At 40.1% G+C, this 25,655-nt stretch overlaps 1 protein-coding gene across 5 annotated transcripts in view; it reads left to right on the top strand.

Moving 5' to 3' along the window:
• ARFGEF3 (ARFGEF family member 3) overlaps positions 1–25,655 on the top strand; it is a 95,670-nt gene extending 70,015 nt beyond the window's left edge. For all 5 annotated transcript variants that reach the window (XM_087775942.1, XM_087775941.1, XM_087775940.1 and 2 more), the window contains 11 exons: positions 943–1,065; positions 3,330–3,433; positions 4,994–5,138; positions 7,822–7,950; positions 8,501–8,677; positions 9,262–9,376; positions 10,022–10,124; positions 10,761–10,892; positions 12,517–12,647; positions 16,393–17,623; positions 18,386–25,655. In XM_087775942.1, the coding sequence (XP_087632068.1) occupies positions 943–1,065; positions 3,330–3,433; positions 4,994–5,138; positions 7,822–7,950; positions 8,501–8,677; positions 9,262–9,376; positions 10,022–10,124; positions 10,761–10,892; positions 12,517–12,647; positions 16,393–17,623; positions 18,386–18,577 (2,582 nt within the window). In that variant the 3' untranslated portion in view covers positions 18,578–25,655. The remainder of the gene's footprint in view (positions 1–942; positions 1,066–3,329; positions 3,434–4,993; positions 5,139–7,821; positions 7,951–8,500; positions 8,678–9,261; positions 9,377–10,021; positions 10,125–10,760; positions 10,893–12,516; positions 12,648–16,392; positions 17,624–18,385) is intronic.

The raw sequence follows: 25,655 nt of genomic DNA, 5'->3' as shown, positions 1-25,655 counted from the left end.
GGAAGGAAAGCAGAGGTATTGTGCTGACTTTTTATCTTCTAGATTCTGGCAGATGAGTAGAATGAGAAAGAAATGTTTCAAACCTACTTGAATATTTTGATCAAAACAGTAGTGCAGGAGTACTGAGGTTGGCTGGGCCCTTGTCACTGTTCTGCTAGAGAAAGGAAAGCATACTGTATACAACCACCACATCTCATGTGGACTGTCTTTCTTACTATGCGAAACCTATTGCTTTTATACATCGGGGTAAGCTAGTGTGATAATCTGGGCAAGTGCTTGTCAAGGCACTTAATCACAAGGCTTCAAATTGCTAGCACTATTACAAACCATGTTTGCTGTAAGAATGATTCTGCATCCCTCCCAGAGATGTTTGCTTTTATGGAAACTGGGTAATATGGGAAAAATCACTTGAATCTGTTCTTTTGCCCCATTAGAAGGTATTTTTAAATGTTACAAGTTATGTGTAAGAAATATGGTTTTCCTCCTAAATTTTGTCTTTCAGATCTGTTGTGATCGATGGCAAAATGCAAGTGTATACATCTTTTGAAGACTGATAATCTACTTAGGAAAAGCAAGGCTAATTTGTTACTGTGTAGTCTGAATAGTTTTCTGCGTGACTGCTGTCATTTTGGCAGTCATCAAGAAGTAAACCAGAACCCTTCACCAAACAAAAGTGTTAGCTACTGAGCTCAAACCTGCTCTTACCATTTGGGCAGGCCTAAGCTGATATTTTTAATAGATAAGGCAGAGGGAGTCTGTATTACTTCCTATGTAGGGCTACACGAGTTGCCTCAGGAGCAAGAGAAGGTTTTACTTCTAAGATCGTTTCTGTCTCTGCCCAGAATAGAAGAGATTCTACAGATTCAGTTAAATTCTTGAAAAGCTGTTGGAAAATCACCTTTATGGGGGATGGGAAGAGTTCTCATCTTGTTATTTCCACAGGGAAACGCCAGGCTCCGGTGTTTGATGTCTTTGAAGCATTTCTAAACACAGACAGCATCCAGGTCTTTGCCAATGCCGCCACCAGTTATATTATGTGCCTTATGAAGTTTGTCAAAGGACTGGGTAAATATTTTTATTTTCCTTTTATCTCATTAAGTCATGATATGTCAAACTTGATCCTGCAGAAGAGAAGAATTCAGTTATGTAATACATAGTATGGTAAGGAAGAGAGAGGCAGTGAAGAAATTGAGTCCAGAATGCTTTAAAAAAATAAAATAAAAACAAGACCAAGGGATTATTTCAGAAACATTTTTAATGCTATCAATTCTTCAAGTTGTTATAGCAGCAAAGATGCATCTCACTATTAAATGTCTGCTTTATTTGATCTTAATTTACATCAGGACTTGCTTATATTCATTTAATTAAAAAAACAAAACAAAAAAAACCCCAAAAACTCGAATACTGCAGAAGTGGCCTGGCTATGAGCAGTGACAGCATGGATTGTCTGCATCAGAACAGGGTATGTTTTACATTCAGTGGTCAAAGCCACGGGGCTCCTTTCTACCCTTGCCCACCTCAGCAGCAGTAGTTTGGCATATGCAGTGCTGAAAACCTGCTGAACCTTCAATGAGATCATGAGCATTGCAACTAACAACACTTCGTCCCCATGATTAGTTTTTTTGTTTTGTTACCGAGGGCAGCAGAGACCCGGTGTATAAAGTCAAGGTGACCCTGCAGAGTAATTGTGGTTCTTCATCAAACTTCAGAACAAAGGCAAATGGTGTTGGGTCATTCTGCCCCCATGTTCATGTTCCCTGGCTTGCCTTGATTGTTAGAATTTGACACTTTTCATTGAACTGTGGCAATGATTTTTTTTTTCCTTATGTGAACTGCAAAACTTCTAATGAGTGGTAAAATGGGGCTTTTATATATATATATATATATATATTATATCATAGAGGTATCTAGGTCTGTAAGTGACTCCCTTTAATTTAAACAAAGCACCTAACTGCAGCAGATCTAGTCTTTAATGTTGTCCTCGTCTTATTAAGCTATTTCACCATGGATTTCAATGGGGGCAGAATTCAGCTTGTGATGACAGACCAGAATTGTAATTATTACTACAAGGGAGAAACAAACTTGCATGTCCAGTACCAGTAGAGGGAACTCATGTCCCTTCTGGAAAACTTAAAAGCCTGTCTTACTTTTCTTTAGGTTTCTTACTTTCATTTTGTCCCCTTTATAGTTACATGTCAAAAAGCAAGATCTTTTTTTGTATTAAAGGTAGCAGGACTATGGAATACTTCAGTACTGAGCAATAACAACTATACTACCGTTTATGTGCATTTTAACAAAACTAAAGGATTCAAACTTCACTGGCTGACTTGGCTGATCTCAATAGTAGACAAGACTTCAAAATACATTATGGAGGGAATAGTTAAGGGCCTAGGAAAAAGCAAATAAATGTAGTGAAAGGAGAATAAAGTAGGATTTAATAAAAGGATTTAATATTTATCTTGTGGTTTTTATGAGAGGAATAGCTTTTAAGGCAATAAAATGTTAATGCATATAGGCATTTAGTAAAGCTTCAGATTTGGCACTGAATAGGAAGTATTTTGAGCCAAGGGTGGGCAGAACATTGGCTGAGAGGGGAGGAAAACAGACTGTGCAGACAGGGAAAACGCTGGAGTGAATGGAGTTATCCAGGGAGGAGCTCTGCAACAGGATGCCTTGGAACTGATCTGCTTATTTAATACGCTTAGTGAAGCTGACCTAAAAGTAGGAGTCTGCTGATGCCACAGAGTTAGTAATACCTGTGATATTGAGACACTAGAGTCTGTGGATATCATACAGTTGAAACTGTGAGACCTTGACACCTGAATTAGGCAGCAGAAGGAAATATTGTGGCACAAAATACAACATGATATATCTAAGGAGTAAATAACTAAAAGGAAGAACTTGTGGTAGAAGAATTTTCCAGGGCACTGGGGTGCAAATGAATAGAAAAAAATTAGTACATTAATTGAGCAAAGGGTGAATATGAGCAAGTAATTCATACACCCGTGGAAAAAAGTGGAGTGGAGTCAATATGACAGATGACGATAAGGTATGATTATAAGAACTCCAAAAAGCTCTACTAAAGAGTTATTATATAGGTATGTATTTATTAAAGCATTTATTCATATAAAAGTCCATGTATAAACTGTGACCAATATTACTGTATTGTTTGTATGAGAATCATCTGGTTGTCATCTAATAAGATCAAACAAAGGATGTTTTCTGGATTCTATTCAGACATTAGGGCACAACTAAATGAAAAAGGAAAGCCAATGCTCTGTTTGTTTCTCTTCTTCTGTCCTTCCCAATGCTACCTTTCCTATCCCCAGGGGAAGCAGATTGTAAGGAGATGGGTGACTGTGTGCCAGGATCAGGATCTGCATCTACAGACTTGTGCCTTCCCGCGCTTGATTACCTCAGGAGATGTTCTCAGGTACGATGAACAATCTTATACAGGTACTAACCTGGCCTAGGAAACAGTTCTGACCTCCAGGCTTTGCATCAATGGTTAGGTAGTGTGCATGAACACAACAGAATAAGTCTGTGATAAGTCTGATGGTAATAACCTGCACTGCCAGCTGGAGAGTGGTGATCTGAAGGAATCCCATACCTTCTAGGCCAGCTAACAGTGGGAAAACTGAGGAGATAAAAACACTCAGACCCAAGGAGCATGTGGGAAAATGTGAATGTTCAAAACCTAGTAGTAACATATTCAAAGCTACATTCATTCTTATTTAAACAGTTACTGTAAACAGTGTTGGGAATGAAAGAGGAAAAAAAAAAAGACACTCCTGAGAATTCTCAGCTCTGAAGAAGAGCAACAGGTTACACCCTCTAAAATACAGCAACAGCTTATCTGTACCGTGAAAACATATCTGAAGCTCAGGGCAAATCTCTAACAATTAGAATGCTGGCATGTTTCCTGTAATCTCCTTGCACACAGCACAGATTAATATCCAGGGTTATTAGCATGTTTTTTGTCTGATTTTATAATGTTGTTTATATTTCTGTAGTACCTGCAGGTCTTTTTGTTGGACCCAGGCCATGTTTTTTTCTGGGTACAATACAAATGCATAACAAAGGATATTACCATAGCTGAAAGGACTTAATATCTAAATTCCGCCATAACGAGTGGGTTCAGTACACAGAGAGGAGAAGGAAAGAATAAGACAGCTCAGAATAATGAACAGCAGACATATCAAACTGTACTTGATATCTTATTCACCTAAAAAAATTTAGTGCATATCTATGTGTATATCTAATTTATGTTCTATCTATACACTATGTGCGTCACATCACTCTTCCTCATCCTTACAAATCCCATTCCACAGTGAGGCAGAAATATTTTCACCTCTTTAAAAGAAGCAGCCATTTTTACCTTGTTATACCTTTTAACTTGCCAGTAGAAGAATAACAGGAATGACTAAAAAGAAATCCTGTCTGTATATTGCAAATACATGGTTTACTTTAGAAAGGCCTGGTAAAATACTGGTAGCATCCCAGCTATAGCTCAATTCTGCAAAGTTTGTATTTGTTGTGTAATGGACAGCCCAGGCAATGAAGCTCTGGAGTAAACCTGTACAGGTCCTTTTATCAGTATTTACTTAGTCCTTCAGAGCTCCAAAATATTGTGTGTACAGCTAATGGAGCTTCTTAGGTCGTAGGTGCAATCAGTAAGTAGTAACATTTGTCTTTCACAAATGAGGAGGGAGGACACTCACTTCCCAAAAATGTGTTATTTAAATGCTTTTCTCCCTCTCTTTCTCCCCCCTGACCCCTTACTTGTCAATGAACTTCTGGCCTCTAGTTGTGTTTTTCATTTACACTACTGCTGGATGAACAGAACAGATGCTGGCATTATGCTGCTTTCATAGCTTTTATTTTATTTTACATACCTGTGTTGTATGTGATAGCTTTTACAAACTTTCCCATATATATTTATCTTTTCTTCTCTTTTTTTCTCTCTCTCTCTCCTTTCCCCCACCCCTGCCAGTTGCTAGCCAAAATCTATAAAATGCCCTTGAAACCCATCTTCCTCAGTGGCCGGCTGGCTAACTTGCCCCGAAGAGTGCAGGAACAGTCAGCCAGCAGTGAAGATGGCATTGAGTGCATCCTTTCTGACTTTGATGATGACACTGGTAAGCGCATTGAAAGCAGTAAATGCAGAATTAATCAATTGCTTCTTCCACATGTCATTGTAAATTTTGCCAACTGCCGAAAGCAAAAAAGAGGGGAAAACCTTCATAGTTTATTGTGTCCCGGTTGTCTACATACACACATGTGCGCACACAGAGCTTGGAAGTTCAGGTCACGTCACCTTCTTTATGTTAAAAGATACAGCTCATACATAAGAAAAATGCAACCCTCTCTTGGGACAAGATAATAATATTTTAATTATCCTGATATTCATAATACAACCAGTATATATTTCTGAGAGCTAACACAAAAATACTTTCTAGGCCACAGCTGAAGTAAAGGAGTGAAAACCTTTTAAGATTGGTATCGGCAGGCCTGCCTTTAACAGAAAAAATATCAGTGTTGAGTTAGAGTTTAGAAAGAGAAAAAATACTTGTTTAAGTATGTTTCCAAACTTATGTCCTGTGGTCTGTTGAACTAAATGGTGTATTTCTGAAGTGCATAAAAAGCACTATGACCTCCAGAAAAACAAGCGTTTGTCTCCTGATTATTTGTGTGGATTGTATGCGTTGTGGATTAAATGTGTTGTGGATTAATTAGGTGTTTGATGAACTAGATCTGTGTGGAGCCAAGTGGTAGAGGAACGCAGCCTTACTGCTTCTGGGCTCATCACGGCCCTTCGAAGCAGTACATTCACTTTTGAATATCTGAACTACTGAACTGTTCTGACCTGGCTGCCTCTGAGAAGAGCCAGCTCCCACTAGGCAGAAAGCAGGCTGACTCCAATGCATTTCATTCATATGCCTCACCAGAATGACTCTTGGTACCTACTTTTATCTAGGCTCTTCCACCACATGGATTGTCCTGTTCCATTGCTGCCCTGGATAAAGGAGAGAAAAGCTGTTCTCTGTAAAAAACAAACCACAAGTCCTAGTTTAAAAAAAAAAAAAAAGGAAAGAAAAACCTTTTACTGTCTTCTTTCTATGTTTGGGTTTTTTTCTCTCTGGAAATTTTAGGATGTTCACCTGGGTTGTGGGAGACCCAAGTCACTGAAGTCTCTGCTTTGAGTCAGGCTTGGGACTTGACTTAGGGTCTCCCCAACTCAGGTGAGCACCACTTGCCTGCTGTTCTGAAGTAGCTCTGCCTACCACTGTCTTGCTTGCTGTTAATAGAAATGCCACCCTGCACCAAAATAACCTTCTGATCTGGTTCTTCTCAGAGCTAAGCACTGAAACTTTCACCCAGTTTGTATTTAGCTGGTAATGGCATTGGAACATTGCTAGGCAAAACTGACAAAGAGAGAAGACAGTGCTTCACCTGCCATTCTAGTGCTGAAAGTCAGTACCAAGATGGGGCAAAATGTTCTAGCTTACTTTGCCTTATGGTGGGGCAGCATATTTGATTCCGTGCCAAACTCTTCAAGAGAGTGTTTCTAAAAGATACTCAGTTCTTCCAGATTGGAAGATACCCAGATTTTGTGCTGAGTGATTTGTGCTGTTTCCTTATCTAGAAACATCATTAAAGTCTATATGACTCCAAACAATGTCACCATACATACTGCCCTATGGAAGTGGTGTGAATAAATAAATGATCAACCCAGTTACTATTTCACTGTATTTTCCTTGATTCTTAGGAATACTCTTGCAGTCAGCAAACTCAGTGCATCTTAAACAAAGTTCCCTTGCAGCCTTTTTTATTGCTTTTGGAACATAATTAGCCAGCAAGTATTGTGCAGGCACCAACTACATCAGCATGGCTACCAGCATGGCTTCCAGTGGCAGAGAAGAAGGGCTTATTAGTGAACCAAAGTAAAATCCATTTTAGCCCAATAAACCTTTAGCCTTTTAAGGAGACTTAACTCAAGAATAACACTATACATTGCAGGAGCATTGTGAGTATAATATGCAAGATCCTTCTAGTCATTTATAATATCATGGCGGACTAGCAAGTACTTAAGTGAGCTGTGAAAAATTGAAGGGCAGAAATTCCTAACCACCTTCAGAATTGTATTGACAACTAGTTGTATCCCATGATCTTTTAGGGATACGTTTCCTAATGTAGATATGAACTCACAGTACTACCTGTATCCTAACTGCTGTTCTGGTAATTGTCCAGCTCTGCCATAGCCACATTTAATACTCTTCTATCTGTGACCTCTTAACATTTAAAGAGGGCATGTGAGGCCGCCTGATGATACTTCATAAGGCATTATTACTGTTCAGTTCTGGGTACCAAATAGAGACAGTTAAATTATGGGTAGTCACCTTAGGATCCTTACCTAAAAGCATAACCTAAATGGGTACTATCCAGTCTGGGCAGCATTTGCAATGTTAGTGAGGTGTATAAAATGTCCCGTTAAAAAAATAAAAATAAAAAAAACCCCAAGGCTAAAGAGACTGGACTAGTGGGAGTAGTAAATTGAGAAAGAAGACCAGAACAAGATGTACATGGAGGAGGAAGGACGGGACAAAACACAAACTTAATAAAAAGAGAAGGAAACAGAGACCATAATTTCAAAAACTGATACTGCCCACAACCATTACACAGCAACAGTGAACATGCAAGAACCCATGATCTTTAAGTTAATTAATTTCTTAGCCTTCATCACTTTCTGAGGGGAAGTTCCACCTGTGGTCAATGCAGTATCTCACTCATGGCTTTTAATCTTTGTTTTCTTACGTGTAGGCCTTATCAATGTCTGGATTATTCTGCTGGAAGAATTAACAACTGCCATATCCAACTGTCCCCGCCAGCACCAGCCTCCTACTTTGGATCTGCTCTTTGAATTGCTGAGGGATGTTGCCAAGACACCTGGTAATGAAAGGGTGTGAAAAAATGTGAACTAGTAGAGCCCTGACCCAAACCTCTTAGAATCCTAAACCACTTCTGTAAAGTGTGTTACTCATGCTAGAGCTGTACAGAGACATTCTCAAGTAGAAAGGGATTTTCTCAGAGCGTGATCTGTTGTTCCACTTAGTGCATTGTTTTATGTAGACAAAAAGCATCTTGTAAGAGTATGTTGAACATACTCTTACATTTATTGCACAAACAAAGAGGTGCAGTACTCTATCAATGTCCTAGCCACGGAAAACATTTGGCTGCTGTCCAGGAAATGGAAAAAGAAAATTATACAGTCCTGTAGACCCACTGGGAAAGACAGCAGGTAAACAGTAGGCTAAATATTGATATACTACCTCACAACTAGATCCAAAACTGCTTACCCCTCTCATCCCACAAAAAAAGTTTCAGAACCTGCTTTCTTTAGCACTGCCCCTGGCCTCAAGCTTGGAACAACTTAGCAAATGTACTGTGCATGTAGGCTTTGTAAGCAAAAATATATAACCATCATTGTGTTTATTTTAAGGCCCAGGATTTGGCATTTACGCAGTTGTACATCTTCTTCTTCCCACGATGTCTCTTTGGCTCCATCGCAGCCATGGTGACCATTCTTACTGGGATGTGGCATCTGCTAATTTCAAGCATGCCATTGGCCTTTCCTGTGAACTCGTAGTGGAGCACATTCAAAATTTCATACACTCAGGTATGTCATTGCACTGTCACATCTATTGACAGTCATCAGTGGCATATTACTATAGCTACTTGGGGAGATGGTTTCATTTCTTTTTGGTTACTCAAGCATAAAGTAAGAGGAAGAGGGTTGAAAATTTCTGTTTGTTTGTTTGTTTGTTTGTTTGATTGATTTTCTTTCTTTATAGGGTTTAGAATTATGGAAAAAATTAACTTGTAAGGGACCTAGGGAAGTTCTAGCCTCCAATCAGAGCAGGGCTATCTTCAAAATTAAATCATCACAGTCTATATTCTGCTTTCCAAAAGAAGATACTAAGACTTTGATCATAAAGAACTAGAATATTCAGAAACAGGATCTAGCAGAATATCTGCAGTACCACTTAAGCCCAGACGTTTTCTATTGTTAACATCAAAAGGACTGTTCTTATTTCAGTTTGATGCGATGCATGTTTCAAAATTGAATTTTAGTGGTAGCTGCATAAAAAGATTTGGTTTTGCAAAGTCTCTGAATAGCAGTAAGTGTAGCAAGACTGTTTATCTCTAATTAATAATGAAAAGGCAATGATGTTGAAACCAGTCTGTGTCTTTTCCTTGTAGATATTGGTTATGAAAATATGATCAATACTATGTTGAAAGATCTTTTCAAGTTGCTGGTAGCCTGTGTAGCAGAACCAACAGAAATTATTTCCAGAGTTGGCTGCTCTTGTATCAGGTAACACAGTCTATTCACTCTGTTAGCATATTAAAAAAAAAAAGATGTCTTTATATCTTTGAAGAACTTGTGGACTGATTAAGCTGGCTAACATCTCAAAATAAGTCTACAATATATCTCTTGTTATTTGAATAATGAATTTTAGACTTACTAACCTTTTCTTGCTGTTTTCTGTCTGCTTCAGAACCTGTGATTTTAGGCATTGCTATGTGTATCATTCCCATAAAAAAGCACTTGTACGTTACTTATATGCAGTTAGTCAATAATTAATCCTTAGGAAAAATAACCAAGGGCCTTTCTGTTGGAACTCACAGGTCTTTAGAGGTAATTAATACCTTTCACAGTCTTCACGTTATTACAGTCATAACCAAGATAAGCACTGCATTATATACTTAGGCAACGTGTGGTTCTTGTACTGGCAGGATGACTGCTTAAAGAGGAAAAGCAAAAGGGAAAAAAGAAAAAAAAACAAGTCAAAACTACAGTGTAATTGCAAAAATAGGTCAGGGTAACAACTGAGGAGACTGGATATCATTAGCTAGCTACTGAGTAGGCATTTTGTTCTGTTTTCAACCTTCTCCCATTACAAGTAAGAATTGTCTAATTCCTTCTTGAACATGGTAACATTTTCCTGTGTCCTTGCAGGTATGTGTTGGTGACAGCAGGGCCTGTTTTTACTGAAGAGATGTGGAGGCTTGCGTGTTGTGCCTTGCAGGACGCGTTCTCTGCCACTCTGGAGCCAGTAAAGGTAAACTGCCTTTTCGCTGACAGTCAAAATGTAATCACACTAGTTATAGACTCACTAGCTTTTGACAGGTTGCTTTTTCTTTTTCACAAAAGTTTTTGGGTACAGTCCCAAAAAAAGAAGCGCAAGGATTATGTGGTAGCTTTTGTTATTTTGTCAGTTCACTCACAATAAAAGGTGTTGGATCAACAGTGGAGATTGAAATCAGTTTTTCTAAACACGTGCAGACAACACTAGTCACTAATAGTCCAGACTTATTTTAAATTGCCCTGCCAGTATGAAATCAGAAGAGTTTAGTAGGTGAAAACTTAACTTTTGATCTGTCTTCCTCTGGATTGGCTAAAACTAGATGGAAGACAAAGTTGCTTACTTGATCCTGTAGCTGCATGCTCCATATAGATTATTCCTCAACTCACTATCTTTCTTGTAACAAAACAATCCTCATCACAGGCCAGACTACATAAGAAGTTGTAATGCCTTTGCATCAAATACATCAAATGCTAAATAGCAGGTGACTGGCTGATGGTAATGGGACAGATGACTGTGAATCTTGTATTACATATGAACAGGCTGGACAACGCTACAGTCACTGACTTCATTTAACTCACAGTGAAAGTCTGATGTTGTGTCTCTCTACAGAACCTGTTGGGCTATTTCCACAGTGGTTCCGAAAGCTTTAGTGGAGATGCCTGTGAAGTGAAGGTAGCAGCCCCCTCCCTCTCGCCAAGTGCTGAAGCTGAATACTGGAGAATCAGAGCCATGGCACAACAGGTACTGACTGATGTTTCAGGGGTAGTCAGAGAACCTTTTAAACTTGAGGCTTTTCTGTATGAAAGTACATCTTTATCACCACCTTCCTCACAAACTCTACAGGCAAAGACTTCCTCATCACCAAACTAACATTTATTTGTCTAACAGTAGTATTGAGAAAAACTAATAAAAACTAGAAAAAAAACCCTTAAAACTGTCCCCCTGTAAGTAAGAACTAGGAATACCTAGGGTGGGGGAAGATGCATAGGTACCTGAGGAGGACTGACGATGAGCCTATGGTGCGTGCCTATCTTTAAAAAAGGCAACCCTAGCATACATCAGTGGAAATGTTTCTGATAGAGAAAAAGAAATAGTAGTGGCACTATGAATTCTCACCTACAATGTCATATACATTTTTAATTACTCTGTTAAAGAATGATAATTTCAAAGGGCAAAAAATGTACTAGAACAGAGACTGTGACATGAAACTAGAAAAACAAGATTTGTTCAACCTATCAAAGCAGAGTTTGAAGAGGAATGCAGATTTTTTCTCTATTAATATATATAATATATTAATATCTATATATATATATAGTATAGATTGCAGAGAAGAAAAAGAGTTACTGAGAATTAGAGGAAAATGCTGACATTTAACAAATTATTTAAAACTCACCACTAACTCCTGATCAGCAGAGCAAGCTTGGAGACGACCTTCTCGGGGTCTTTTTGACTACAGCGGAGGTTGTTCATTTCATGAAAGTGGTTATATGAAACAGGTTCCTTGAAATAACAGCAGACTGAACTTAATGACCTGCAGGGTACCATAAAACTGTCAATACTGTATGACAGTTTCAGCATGGGAAAGCAGCTGGATTAAAAGAGGGAACAGATGTTTGGTGTCAATTTCTGACTTCATTAATCATACCCTGATGCTGCTTGAAAATCTGAGACACACAGACCAGGATTTGTGATCACAAATAATGTGGCAGTGGCAGACTTTGTTTGCGTAGAAAAAATGTTTTAAATTAAGTATTAAAGACGCAGAACTCAAGAAAGCAGGGAATGTGGCATTTATAATTTTCTTGTAGACACTATCAGTGGTGCTCCCTGAGTCCTTCTCAGTGGGGATTTGACACAACTACTAAGCTACAAAACAAAGCTGCAGCAACTGAGAATTGTTTCCCCATTTCCCACTGAAAGAACTGCAAGTTAAGCGTCTGTTGTATCTTCATGGCTGAAAATAATCCTTCCAAAACCCAACCTTTCTAGGTACAACAGGCTAACTACACAAACAGATCCTTGTCTCCACTGTACATGATATTTTGTGATAGTAGTATACAGACAGCAAAAAGCTTGTTTTGGCATTTGGTATTATGCCTTATACAAGTTCAAAGAAAAAGATGTCTGTCCTTTGCCCTGCTCTCTGCTGGGTGTCTGGAGGTAGCCCATGGCTCTGAGGCTGTTTTACCAAAGCAGCATGCTCCAGGGAAGGCCTGCCTGGGGGGATACCTTGCATTCTCTCCATCACTGTAAAATAAGTCGTCATAACAGATCTTCCACAATGCAGGAAATCCTATTCTCAGGCTCTCCAAGGACCCAGTGCAAGTGCTAAACTGATTGTTTTATGTAACTTGTTGTTTTCTAGGTCTTCATGCTGGAGACTCAGTGCTCCCCAAAGACCCCTAGCAACAAGGAAGGGTTTGAACATGCCCAGTCATGCGTGCTCATCATTGACCTGCCACCAGATAAGAAACCAAATGGGCATACCCAGAGAAGGTAAAATATCTTCTCAGGAAAATACTGTGTCATTAAAAGCAAGACAAAAATATTGTCAGACTGGCAGAGATGTGAACAGAGCCTGGCAAACTATGCCTCTCCGTAGGTCTCATCAAAAAAATGAAATACACCGATCAAATAAAAATTAGGTTTTGTGATACAGGAGAGAATAGTTTACTGCTGTCTGCTCTCCAAACGTTCCCATGATAACACACTGGTGAGCAGGCACGTGCAAGAGCTGTTAGAGTTATAGACAAGCCTGTGTCAGGGTCTATAATGTGGCCCTTAGCTGAATAAGGAAAACGCTTCTGATAGTAAAAATTGGTAGGTTACAGATGCCTGAAGGATACATAAGGTCACACAAAGCCTTCAAGTAGAGGAAATGCAGATTAAATTACAAAAAGAGTTCTCATAGGAAATACTAGGGAAATCCTTCCAATATTGAGATTATTTTCTTTAAGAAGTAGAGTTAAAAATAGCAGTTTGAAGAAAGCTTTGGAAGTACTGTTACATTTGTAAGGATGCCTAGCAAATGAAATAATGTCTGCTTCACTAATGGTCTTTCAAATTCAGTATTACTGGGTTAAGAAGGTAGAAAAAGTTAATGGATAAACTGGAGCTGTATAAATTGAAGAGACCACATCCAAAGCTGCAAAACTGTCAACATATTGATCTAAGGAACGTTGTTTTTGCTTGGCACTTTATTTTTGTGGAAGTCCTTCTACATGTTCCCATCTCAGAAACTCATGCATTTGCATGACAATCTGATCCTGTCAAAGAATATTTCTTTTTGCTTGCACTCAGTTGTTTAAACAACTGCTGTAACATCAATAGGGCCAAGAATTAGAATTCTGCATTCAGGGTTTGTGTTTGTATTGCAAGGTATGTAACATATGGCATGAAATTGTCTTTTGCTAGATACCAAACCTGCTTCTGTACCACTTCTCATTCAAAACTAAGCTAATGTTTGCAACAAGGAGCCAGAATGTGATGGTCCTTCTTTGGATGGACAGGAAGAAAGACCATGCACGATGTCTGTATTCTTACACAGCAATACAGAAGTTTCCCCCAAGAGCAGGTGCTCTGTTGCCTCGCCTTCAGAGAACAGGGCCCTGCACAGAGACAACGAAAGGCTGAGATCACAGTCTAAACCCTTACTTCGTGGTGGGAAAATATCTGCTTTGTCCAAAGGTTTGCAGATCATTCTTCTTGTTAGAATGAATGCAAAGCAAAAGACTGGAGTACTCCCCTCTCATGACACATAAGGCCATGCAATCTAACAGGCTGCATTCGTAAAGGTAGCATGGGTCTTGCTTGTCTTTAAACAAATAAATAAAATAAATAGCTTGCAATTAATACAAACTCTGAATGCTCTCACACTGTGCTTCGTCTAAAAAACTGCAAAAAGTGTATATGCCAATAGGCAAATGTTACCCCAGCAATGCTCATTTTTCACCAAAACAGGGCTCAAAAGTTGACTGTGCCACTGTTTTTCATATTATTTGCTACAGCAGTGCAGTAATATGCGAGTCTTGCATGCTAGTAACTGTGGCCTTTCAAAAGTTTTACTTTAACCTTAGTGGGGTTTCTCTTCTCCCTTTTTGCTTTTGTTTCCTTAATGCTGCATCGTTTCACAGGAAGCTGGGGTAAGGGAGTTTTTCTTCTTCCTGAAAAGTAATAATATGTTTCAGTTTGAAACTTTGGGCAGAATAAGAAGATACTATCCTTAACCAGCTTTGGCATTGTGTGTTTGCACCTATAGCTCTGTAGTAGTTTCTCTTGGAACTGAGCAGTACTTTAAACTGTCCTTGGAAATGGACTTTTTGGCTATTACAAGGAAAACAGATCTCCATTCTGATCCTGCTTTTGAAACAGGATTAGTCTCTTGAAATCAATGCAAGCACTCATTTAACTTTATGCATCCTCTTAAGAGCTTTTCTGAGTCAGAGCCTCTAATGATTTTTACAGTGGAAAGCTACTTCCCCATAAAGAGCTCCAATGTATGTATTAATCATCAAGATTTTAGCACTGTCAGATAATAAGACTATTAAATTCTACTGATGTATTGGCACTGGCAGCTGTGTCATGGTAAGTGAACTGACATAGGTAAATTAACTCTAGAAGCACAGTTTTGTCTGACTTATAGCTTCTGCATGGCCAAGCATATGGTAGTCCCTCAAAAGTCTCAGGACGTTTTTGTTTTTTGTTTTTTGTTTTTTTTTTTAAACCAGGACCACTTGTGGGCTTTTATAAAGTCAATTAACATAAGGCAAAATTTTGAGAGTTAAAATATGTGTTTTTCTGGATTTTTTTTTTCTGTGTTGCATTCTCAAAATTGAGTTTTGATACGATTTCTCAAGAAAAAAGAGACTTTTTGTTTTGGTACTTTGAAAACACTTTTGAAGTTGTTTAATGCAAGTAGGATAATTTTTGCAACAAAAAAATTAAAGAGCTACAACTGAACATCTCATGTTACATGAAGATTTACTTTGTCTTAGACCTAAAACTTCAGTATTGCAAGCAAACTGAAAAATCTCTTCTTCACTAGATAGCAGTGCTAATTAAAATGTGACCCATCATAGTTCCCTAAATCAAAACAAGTATTACTACGTGTACCAGAGCATCAGCTCCATTTAAAACATTACCGCTGTAATCTTATGCAAAGACTTTTTTTTTAAATGCCTTAAGATAGGTTTCACAGTTTATAATTTTAAATCCATGAGATACTAAACAACAATCCTGTCCCACCCCTTCTTCCTAGCCTCCCTTGCCTGTCAGCTGCTCAGTGTTATTTACTAGTGAATGATCTGAGAACCTTGGCTAGGGGAATTTGCCATTCCTGGGTTCCCTGTGCAAATCAAAAATCAGTAAGATCTAGAACAACTCACAGCATCTCTCTGAACAGGAGCACAGCTAAGAATCACCCAGTATTGCATGTGAGAAACAGGGTTAGGAATAGAGATTTCCATGCTAGACTCTCAGTGTTCAAGTTGAAGTCTTAGGAGCAAACAGCGAAATGTGCTTTCAGCAAGACTTAAGCTTCTTTGCATGCTCCATTGCACTGCTGATGTTTCTGTAGATGTTTTTTATTGGTTGGCTCTTTGTGTTTTGTTTTTAAGAAATACTCCTGTCATTAGTGGAAATGGAAGCCAAGTGGTAAACTAGTTTTGGCCTCAATTTGTCATGGCAAAGATAAGGTTGGCTGAAAAGCTGGTGGAGGAATTTCTAAGGATATTTCAACTTAGTCAAAGTTCAGCAACAAAAACAGAAAATATAGTCAGGAACCAATGGCAGAAGTGCTGCATAGCTTGTGTGTTAACAAATTCCTCAGTTACAGCAGGCTGAAATATTGAGAGTACTTGCAGCTGCCATGAAATTGAAACACAGAATATTTAATCCCTTGGTGTTAGACATCTCTGGAGAAAAGGACAAAAATTATAATAGAGCTTTGTTTTAATACCACCTCTGTACAAGTGCCATTAGTGTGCTTGCTGTGGACAGTTATTTTTTCTTAACCAATGTAAGTGTCTTGCCTTCTAGGAAGGTATTTGAAAGAGTAGCTGAAAGACCATTTCCAGACAACTTTATCTTCCTCCACTTTTTTGTAACAAAGCTCTGAAAATTTGGCCTTTCATTAGCATCTTTCATGTTAGATTCTAAAATATGAAGTATTCCTGTACTTCTAGTAAAAGCACAATGCACCATTTTAATTTTTTTTTTTCCTTCCTATGCTTGGTTTACCAAGTATTCCTTTCAGGACAATAGTGGTGAGCTTGCTGTCCCACCAAGTACTGCTCCAGAATTTATATGACATCTTACTGGAAGAATTTGTGAGAGGCCCTTCTAACTTGGAGGAGAAAATGACAATACAAGTACCAGAAAACAAGTTGGCTGGTTTTCTCAGGTACATCTCCATGCAAAACCTGGCTGTCATCTTTGACTTACTGCTGGACTCCTATAGAACAGCCAGAGAGTTTGACACCAGACCTGGGCTGAAGTGTTTGCTGAAAAAAGTGTCTGGCATTAGTGGAGCTGCCAACTTGTATCGCCAGTCAGCAATGAGCTTCAACATCTACTTCCATGCCTTGGTTTGTGCAATCCTGACAAACCAGGAGAACATCACTGCAGAGCAAGTGAAGAAGATCCTCTTTGAAGATGATGAGAGAAGCACAGACTCATCACAGCAGTGTTCTTCAGAAGATGAAGACATTTTTGAAGAAACTGCCCAGGTCAGCCCCCCACGAGGGAAGGAGAAGAGACAGTGGAGGGCTCGAATACCATCTCTGAGTGTACAGCCTGTCAGCAATGCGGACTGGGGATGGCTAATCAAGCGGCTTCATAAGCTCTGTATGGAACTGTGCAACAACTATATTCAGATGCATCTGGACCTGGAGAGCAATGTGGAGGAGCCTCCAGTGTTCAAAGGAGACCCTTTCTTCATTTTACCATCCTTTCACTCAGAAACCTCCACCCCATCGACTGGAGGGCAATCTGGGAAGGACACACCATCAGAAGATGACCGGAGTCAAATCAGGGACCAACTAGGAGACAGCCTGACACCCCGAGGAGGGAGTGGAGAAATGTTGCTGCTACCTCCCCCCCTAAGTCCTAAACCAGAGAAAAAAGAGCAAGCCAGGAAAAAAGAATGGTGGGAGAGTGCTGGCAACAAGATCTATACCATAGCCACTGACAAAACTATCTCCAAGCTCATGACAGAATACAAGAAAAGAAAGCAGCAACAGGCCATGACATCCTTCACCAAAGAGGTCAAAGTGGAAAAGAAAGGGGAGCTCCTGGGTTCAAGAGGACCAGACTCGCCCATACTCCAGCGGCCACAACATCTTATAGATCAAGGTCAAATGAGGCATTCATTCAGCGCTGGTCCAGAGATCCTGAGGCAAGAGAAGAGACCACGCTCAGGATCCACAGTCAGTTCCCTGAATATATCTGTCAGGGATGCTGAGGCCCAGATACAGGTAGGACATACTTGTAGAATGCTACTAATAATATAGCAATAATTAAAAAGAAAGCTATAAATATTTTTCTATTGCTTTTACTATAATGATTATAATCTCTTCATTAAATGTCTTCATTACATAAAGAAGTCATCATGATGAGGACTGAATATTTCAGCAGCTGGCACTGATGAAAACCTGATTCTGTCCTATCAAAAGCAAATCAGTGGAAGCGTTATCAGGCATATACTAGTACAGCTTTCAAGAGTGCTGCTGTCACTGGGGCCAAAGCTGCACTTAGTCCTAGGAACTAACAACCTACAATGAACTCATTGCTAACTACTAGGGGCTCTAGCCCACTCTAAGGGCTATTGAAAATGTGATGCTGCTTGTCACAATGCTTTTGTACTTAAGAAGGTTTTTTTGTTAATTCCACAGCAGAAATAGCGGGCTCTGTTGCTAGACAGAAACTTGCTCCTTGCATGTCCAAGTGAACAAATCAGTGAAAGCATCAAACTTGAAAGTCTTTGATCACTGTGGGATGAAATAAAAGGTGATGAAGGGCGAGCATTATACCCACAATACAAAGTCAAACAATGACTTATAGTACTGAATGTGAATTAGGAAGACACAGCAAACATTAAATGCATATGCTGACATTACTCAGTCCTCTTCATGAGACTGCAACCACCAGGTATCTTATTTTCTGCCTCAACCGATGGGCTCATCAATTTAGAAAGGTCTTCTAAAGGAGTCTTTGTTTTGTATCCAATTTGTTTGTAGGCATGGACCAACATGGTGCTGACAGTTCTCAGCCAGATTCAGGCCCTGCCAGACCAAACTTTTACAGCCCTGCAGCCAGCGGTGTTCCCCTGTATCAGCCAGCTGACTTGCCATGTGACAGATATCCGTGTCCGCCAGGCAGTACGGGAATGGCTGGGAAGAGTGGGCCGAGTTTACGATATCATCATTTAAACCTAGCTGTGCTCTGTTGCATAAGGGGAGAAGACATCCAAGGTATACAGCAAAGAAGTATTTGGGGTTCATTAATTGCCTATTTGTTGGTGATAAATTAAGAAACAATGAGCTTGTTGATGTATATACTCTATCCACTTGAGACTGTGTGTCCCTCACTCACACTAGCAAAGGAAGCAAAGCATGAGCGTGTCCAGGGGAGTCTGGAATGGCCCCAGAACCTGCCAGTAAATCAGGCTAGTACCTACAGGGGTGTTACATTTCAGTAGCCTTCATTTTAATTCCAATTTGCAACAGTGGGACCCACATGAAACTGCAGCTGAATTTCCACACTTGCGATTAGTTGTGAACGCAACTGTCATCTGGATGTCAAACCAGGCCAGTAAACCTATGTAACTTTAAAAAAATAAATAAATAAAAGTCAGGGAAAAGGTGGGGCTATAGGACAAGTAAAAAGGTGACACATGTTTAGGGTAACTTTTTTCCCTTCTGAAATTAGCATGAGAGAGGAAAGCCAAATAAAGATTATTGTGATAACTATATGCCTCACTCACTAGAGAAAGTGGAAATTTATTTTGCTCTGAGAAGAGCCTTTGAAGTCTGGTCACATTTGGGGTAGCTAATAAGTGACTATTAAAGTATCCCAGGTCTAAAACTGGTGAACCAAGCACAGACTATTCATCCTTTCATTGCTCTTGTGGCATATTGCTTCAAGAGAAATGACACTGTCAAGCTGCCCTCTATACAGCACTACCCTGGCTGCCTCTTCAGCTATGCCTACAGCTGATCATTTTTCCACGTGTCTAATTCCCCCTGAGGGCAAAAAGGAAGTTTGTTTTGCTGTTTCCAGTGAAGCTGGGGGGAAGACACACCACAGAGCAAATACCAGCATGTGCCAATATCCAACATTCACCTAAACAGAGTAAAGTATTCCAGTTTAAGCAACACTGCAGCTAAGTTTGCTTATGCTTCTACTGGAAACTTAGACGTTCACTCACATCGAGCTGCTGTAGTCAGGAACACCCGTATCACCTATGTTAAACTTAGCCTATCACTCCACATTGAGCTGAATCAAGATGGAAAATAGTCTGAAAGGAAGGTATCTTTCCTGTTTTTCTCCCATTTCTTGTCTGCTGCTGTAAGTAGAAGGGGACAGATCCTCATGGAGGTACATCCCCCTCCGTGCAGCACTCCTGTAGTGACTACTACAATTTGCTGATATTATTAAGGGGTGGGAGAAGGGGAAGGATTGACTATTGTATTGTCAAACACATACGTGAAGCTATTGACACTAGACTTGCTGCACAAGTTATGTCATAGCCCCTGGGACATTCCATCTCGTACTCCCATACTACAGAATTTGTTGATTAGAAGTTGAAATAATTTGTTGAAAATAAGTTGATTTTAATCTTGGGTGACCCCTTAATGATGTTCTAAATCTTTTAAAATGTGCACACCAACTAAATATACAGCTTCAGTCCCTGCTCCAAAGCATTCTCAAAATGGCATCTCTTTGTATCAGGCCTGGATTTTGCACAACTTTTAGCATCTTAAACCTAGGAAAAGAGAGGGAGCCAGGAGGCTCCGCTGAACAGCCATCACCCAAGCTGATGTGTTTATGAAGAGTCTGCCGCTATCCTCCTGCCTTTACCCTCCATTGCCCACCTCCCATTTGTCACCTACTAGACTTGTGCAGGGAATATTGGTCCCGTAACTTTCTGTAGTGTCAGTCACACTATTTCCCTTTCTTTCAAAACTTTCCTTTGCTTAAATTGTTTCAAGGACGCAAAAATTCCTTAAAAACAGCTCTTTCTTACCACCTACATTGACTTTATAAATGAGTAATTTAACAATTTTATCAATTGTCAATTTTCCCCCAACAGTTTTAATACTTTGTTGGGGACAGGTGAGATTAGCCCTTGGTATATGGGAGAGTAGTGGCATGGTTTGATTTCTGTTGCCATGTCTTTCTTACACATCTTTAGGTAGAGTAAAAGGGTGATTATACATTTTGTTAAAGTTTTTGTTGGGCATCTATACAGAACTGCTTTTAAAGCAGTACATTAATTAGGCAACAATAGAAATCAGAATAATAAACTGTACACAAAACACCCAACTCTGCTGTTTTTCATTATGCATATGATGAATGGATGCAGATCCTTGCTATACTAATCTAAAACTAAAGCAAATCCCTAAATTATGTTGGAGAGGTAAAATTGATAGCAGTACCAACGGGGTCATTTGGGATTCCAGAAGAGGGCCTAGTATCTCAGAAACACTTGTGGTTATGTGTTGTGGTTGCAATACAAAAATCCTTCTGTAAAACAGAAAGGAAAGCTCTAGGAGTGACAATGCCACCACCCCTACTGCCCCCCTCAAGCCCACGAACACGGCATAGCCTAGTGTTATTTGATTAGCCACCATCTTGACCCAAAATATCATTGCATTTCAACTTCTTACACTACAAATACCATACTGGAAATGAGTAGGAGTAAATTTTCTGTATTGCTGTTGCCCTATTTTAAACTTTGCCCTCCAAATGATGCACTAAGTGCCCATTGTCACCCTCAGTGCCTCTGCACGTTAGCACCCCTCCATGAGAGGTCATGAGTAACTGTGAGTAATTCCAGAAACGTAATTCAAAAGGATGGGGGTGGGGGTGAAGGAATCTTTGAAGCCGCAGTCTTTACATAAGCGAAGTTTAGCATGTGCTGCTCTTCCTTTTCCTTATATGTAAAATGGTAAGCAGATGAGGAGAGCAGGCCATGGCCACTTCAGGAACCATTGGTCTGAGATGCAGAAGTTTTCTGATGCACCTCCAAAATATAAATAAATAAAAAATTGAGTTGGTTCATCAGATCCTCAGCTATTTTTTCGCTAGTTTAGCCATAGACATCAGCAAGCCCCAAAGAAGTACAATACTAAACACATGAAGTCACCATTTCATAGACCAGTGCAGTCTGTTTCATGCATGCTTCAGGCTTAAGGCTGCCAGCGTGCTACCTTCAGGCCTCACAAAGCAAGCCTTTAGCCCAAAGGAGGAATCTGCCAGAACAGTCCCAGGAGAAGGGTACTGGCACCAGCCTGTCCTAAGCTTCAGAAGGGGACTCCCCAGCACTGAACGCCCCAATCATGTCCAGCTGTACCATGCTACAGCAGCTTTTCTGCTTTCCACCTGTGAGTGGGGAAGCACCTCAGTTAGTTGCACAGAGTAGCCCGTGTATCCACACGAGTAAGTCTTTCTCACGTAACCCATTCAAATCCTTACTTATAGCCCATAACAGAATGCATGAGCTAACAGCAGCGTATTGCCAGCTTTACTGTTGAATCAGAACATTTGAGCTTTGAAAAACCAGAGTCTGTGTATTATAGCCTGAGCTTCTCTTTGCTCTGGTTAATGACCACATTCTTCTCTTTTCTTGCACTTACTTTTTTTGTCTCATAAATTTCTATAGGAGTTGGGTTTGATTTTTATTGAACTGGCCAGTTGTTTTTAAAAATGACTGGGCAGTAATTTCTATTTAACTGAACTGCTTTAAAAAAAAAAAAAAAAAAAGTGTGGCAGTTTGGCATCTTTCTCAGGTACCAGGGCTGCACCTCTGCTGCCTTTGCCTAGCTCCCACTGCCCTCCTCAGGGCCACCACAGCAATCAGAGGCAACGACATCTCATTGTAAAATCTTGCAGGCAGCCACTAACAGAGAAAGCTGCTGTTGGCCAGCATCAACTACCTTTATTCACGTGGAATAGCTCATCACCGTGCAAATACTTAAAGCTGAAAAAAAGCAGCATACTAATCAGGGAAGTGCTACTTTTCTTGTATAGCAGGAGCAGGGGCTGACCCCAATTGATATGGCTTCAGGCCATTGCATATGTTTGCACTTTATTCTGTAGGGTGAATATATGCAGATATGAGAGACGATTGGTGTGTTTAAGTATAGAATCCTGTAGCTCCAGTCACTGTCCTACGCTGAGCATTCTGCATATTTACAGAGCGATATTCACAGTAGTAGTATGTTTATCATGCTCTCTGAATATTTGTGTCACATCAGGAATGGTTAACGCAGTTGTTCTGGTAACTTCCCCAGAGCAGTCTTTTCTGAGCATTCAGCAGCCGTAGAATTACCACCACTATCTCTTGGTTAACATGCTTTCATGTCTTTCAGATGTTAAGATACAGATTTAATAGCCTCCTAGGGATAAACACTCACTTGAGAATAACTGACTTAATTTAGCATCTAGAAAGAATTATTAGGGAAAGATTTACATAGACCTGGGCAAAACTTTCCTTGTAAAACTCCAAGCACAGGCAACACAGCTTTCGCCTCATCACAGATAAAAAATTCATGTCCCCTGGACTGCAGCTGGCTCACGTCAAGGCCAAGCACAGTTTACACCCGTGACTTGTAAGGTACTTTGCCTTTCAATTTGAGCTTCAAGTTTTGTTTAAAACCTAACCTTACTGTAAAATTCACTGACAAATCCTCACCTGCCAAAGACATAACCCCCACCTCTAAGTACCTTGTGTTACCATGTGTAATCTCCCTCTGCACTTGTTATAGTAGCATCTCAGTGTTGGTATCTCCACTGCAGAGCTCAGCGCAGCACCGGTGTGAAACCGAGTAGCAAACGAGTTAGGAAGTAGAGAGGTCCAGCTCCGCGTGCTGCCTGCACTTTGTACCTCTCTCCACAGCTTAGGCCCACACTCAGAGTTCCTAAGCTGTTGACATCAATGTGAGTTATGTCCCTGGAAATCTTTAATACTCAGGACTCAGTCCTTGAATCCTTCAGTCCCTACATACAGGTTCACAAGTTCTCAGGAAAGGGGAAGTCCTATACAGTTCCTGATGTAACCCTCTCTGCTGCGTCCTATATACATCTCCTGCTTGAAAAAATCTACAAGAACCAGCACACATTCCCACACATCCCAGTGCCCCAAAACTAGAACCTTCACTTCTGCACAGATCCAGTTTTTAACATGTAGGAGGCTGACCATAGCAAGCCAAAGTAATTTATTTCTACCTAGCTCTTCTGTGTAAAAGCTTATTCAGAAATTGAGCATGTGGTTTGGCTATTTTCACCTTTAGCAATCCATTCTAGAAATGCCATTACTCAGTGATAAATAGTTTTTAATTCACAAAAAAAAAAAAAAAGTCCTTTCGTCCCTTGTCCTTGTTTTTGTGGGGGTGTGATTAAAGTTTATGTTTAAGTAAGCTATTTACTCATTACTCTGGTTATACTCATTTCTGGGAAGATCTATGTATAGTGCTAATCATGGCATATGACACGAAATACAGCTAGTTTTTTTTCCATTTCTAATCATTCCACAGTTGTCTGAAGAAATGATGCAATACCATCAATTAAAAAAAAAGTTTCTCCTCTTTTTTATTATAAAAGGACCAAGTTACCATAGCACAGAAGCACAAATGTTGGATTTTATGCAATGTAGATAACAGCGTCCAACAGCTACATATCCCTTTTCACTGAGCCTCCCTTTCTGAGTAGGGCTTCTATAGGGACACAGCGTAAGGGTCTCTTAGCAGCCCTCACCAGCAACGCATCGGAGGCTCCAGGAAGTTGTACCGCTGCAAGGAAGAAGTCGTAGCTCCTCTTTCTGTTGTTTCCACTAATCCCCCTCAGAACATACCCTTTATATGTGACACTAACTGTCTCGTATCACACTAAACAGGTTTGGCCAAACATGGGGGGCTGGCTATTTAAAAAGAAAAAAAAATATAAAAGCATATGGCATAGGTATGCATCAGTCTTTTCACTTAGTGGTCAGAGGTCTCTAAGCTAAGGACTAAAAGCAGAGGGAAGCAGAAATGCCCTAATTCTGTGGATATTGGTGGACCTACACTGTATGACCCTGGATTAATGCAATAACGAGCTCGCCTGTGGGACCAGATCCCTCAAATCCTCTTTATTTTTGGCAAATTCGCAAGTTGAGGTTTACATAGTCTCCACTGCCACATTGAATCAGGGAACTGAGTTTATGGAGGGCATTTTTTGTTAAGAAACATGGCAACAGGATCTATTTCAATCCTTTTACCCCAACATCCCACTTCTCAAAAGGTAGTTATGTACTTCCATACATTTCATCTAAATACCATGGAGCACCAGGGCCCTGTTTCCTGTCCATGCATTTTGTTCACCTGGGCTGCAGTGAAGTGCCAGGCTTCCACAAGAAGCAAGCCGAAACGAGAGAGCTGAGCTCGCGGAGAGGCACAGGTCCATAGGTTTAAGCAAGGGACAAATGTCACCTCCACAAGCAGGCTGTGGCTCCTGAGCCCCCTGCTCTGCAGAGGAAAGCAGGATTCGATACCAAAGGGAGAGCAGCCAGGAAGGGCAGAGCCCTGCACTGCACACTGTTTGCTGGAGCAGATGGGAGCAAGAGATTGAAAAGTATGCAATGACAGCAGCGAGCACCTTCTTTCAGTTCCTCCCCTTTCTCTCCCCCACTCCTTTTTTTGTCATTATTTGTGAGACTGCAAACATACTTCCACGGGCCCTTCAACCAGAACTGAAAACTGAAAGCAAGCCAAAGGGAGTGGACGCTCCATTTTGCCAAAGACCTAATCCTTTCCTGTTTGAAAATGAAAAAAAAAAAAAAATCAAATTTTATTTCCGTGATGATGGCTGCCGTAGGAAGTGTTTTACCACAAAAACATGATTCCCAGGACTTCATCTCTTTAGCTGTATATTCAGGAGGAGCCACTAATACTTTTTAAGAGAGACTGTAAATCGCCTTGTCAAGCGAGTGCTTACATTGGGTTTACCTTCCACTGAGTTCATACCTAGCTGCAATTCCCTGGTCTCATCCATCTCTCCTCCCTCTACCCTTCTGCTTTTCTTTAGAAACACACCTCCCTGTGTCTGCTGCGTCCTGTTGTGCTGCTAGCTTTGTTTGGTCCTTGGGTGTCCAGTGGTCAGGCAGTCACTGTAAGCTGGCTTGCAAATTGTATTTTGTGTATATTTTATTCTGACTGAATTCTGAAATGGAAATATTTTAAAACAAAAATAATTATAAACTATTTATGTTGCTTGTGTTGTAGAATAAAGACGCAAATGCAAAACAAA

This window comes from Nipponia nippon, unplaced genomic scaffold, assembly GCF_047370975.1.
Source record: "Nipponia nippon isolate SJK-2023a ecotype South Korea unplaced genomic scaffold, ASM4737097v1 scaffold_4, whole genome shotgun sequence".
Lineage (NCBI taxonomy): Eukaryota > Metazoa > Chordata > Aves > Pelecaniformes > Threskiornithidae > Nipponia > Nipponia nippon.
The sequence above is the reverse complement of the archived record's forward strand: the minus strand, read 5'-3'. Positions and strand labels throughout refer to the sequence as shown.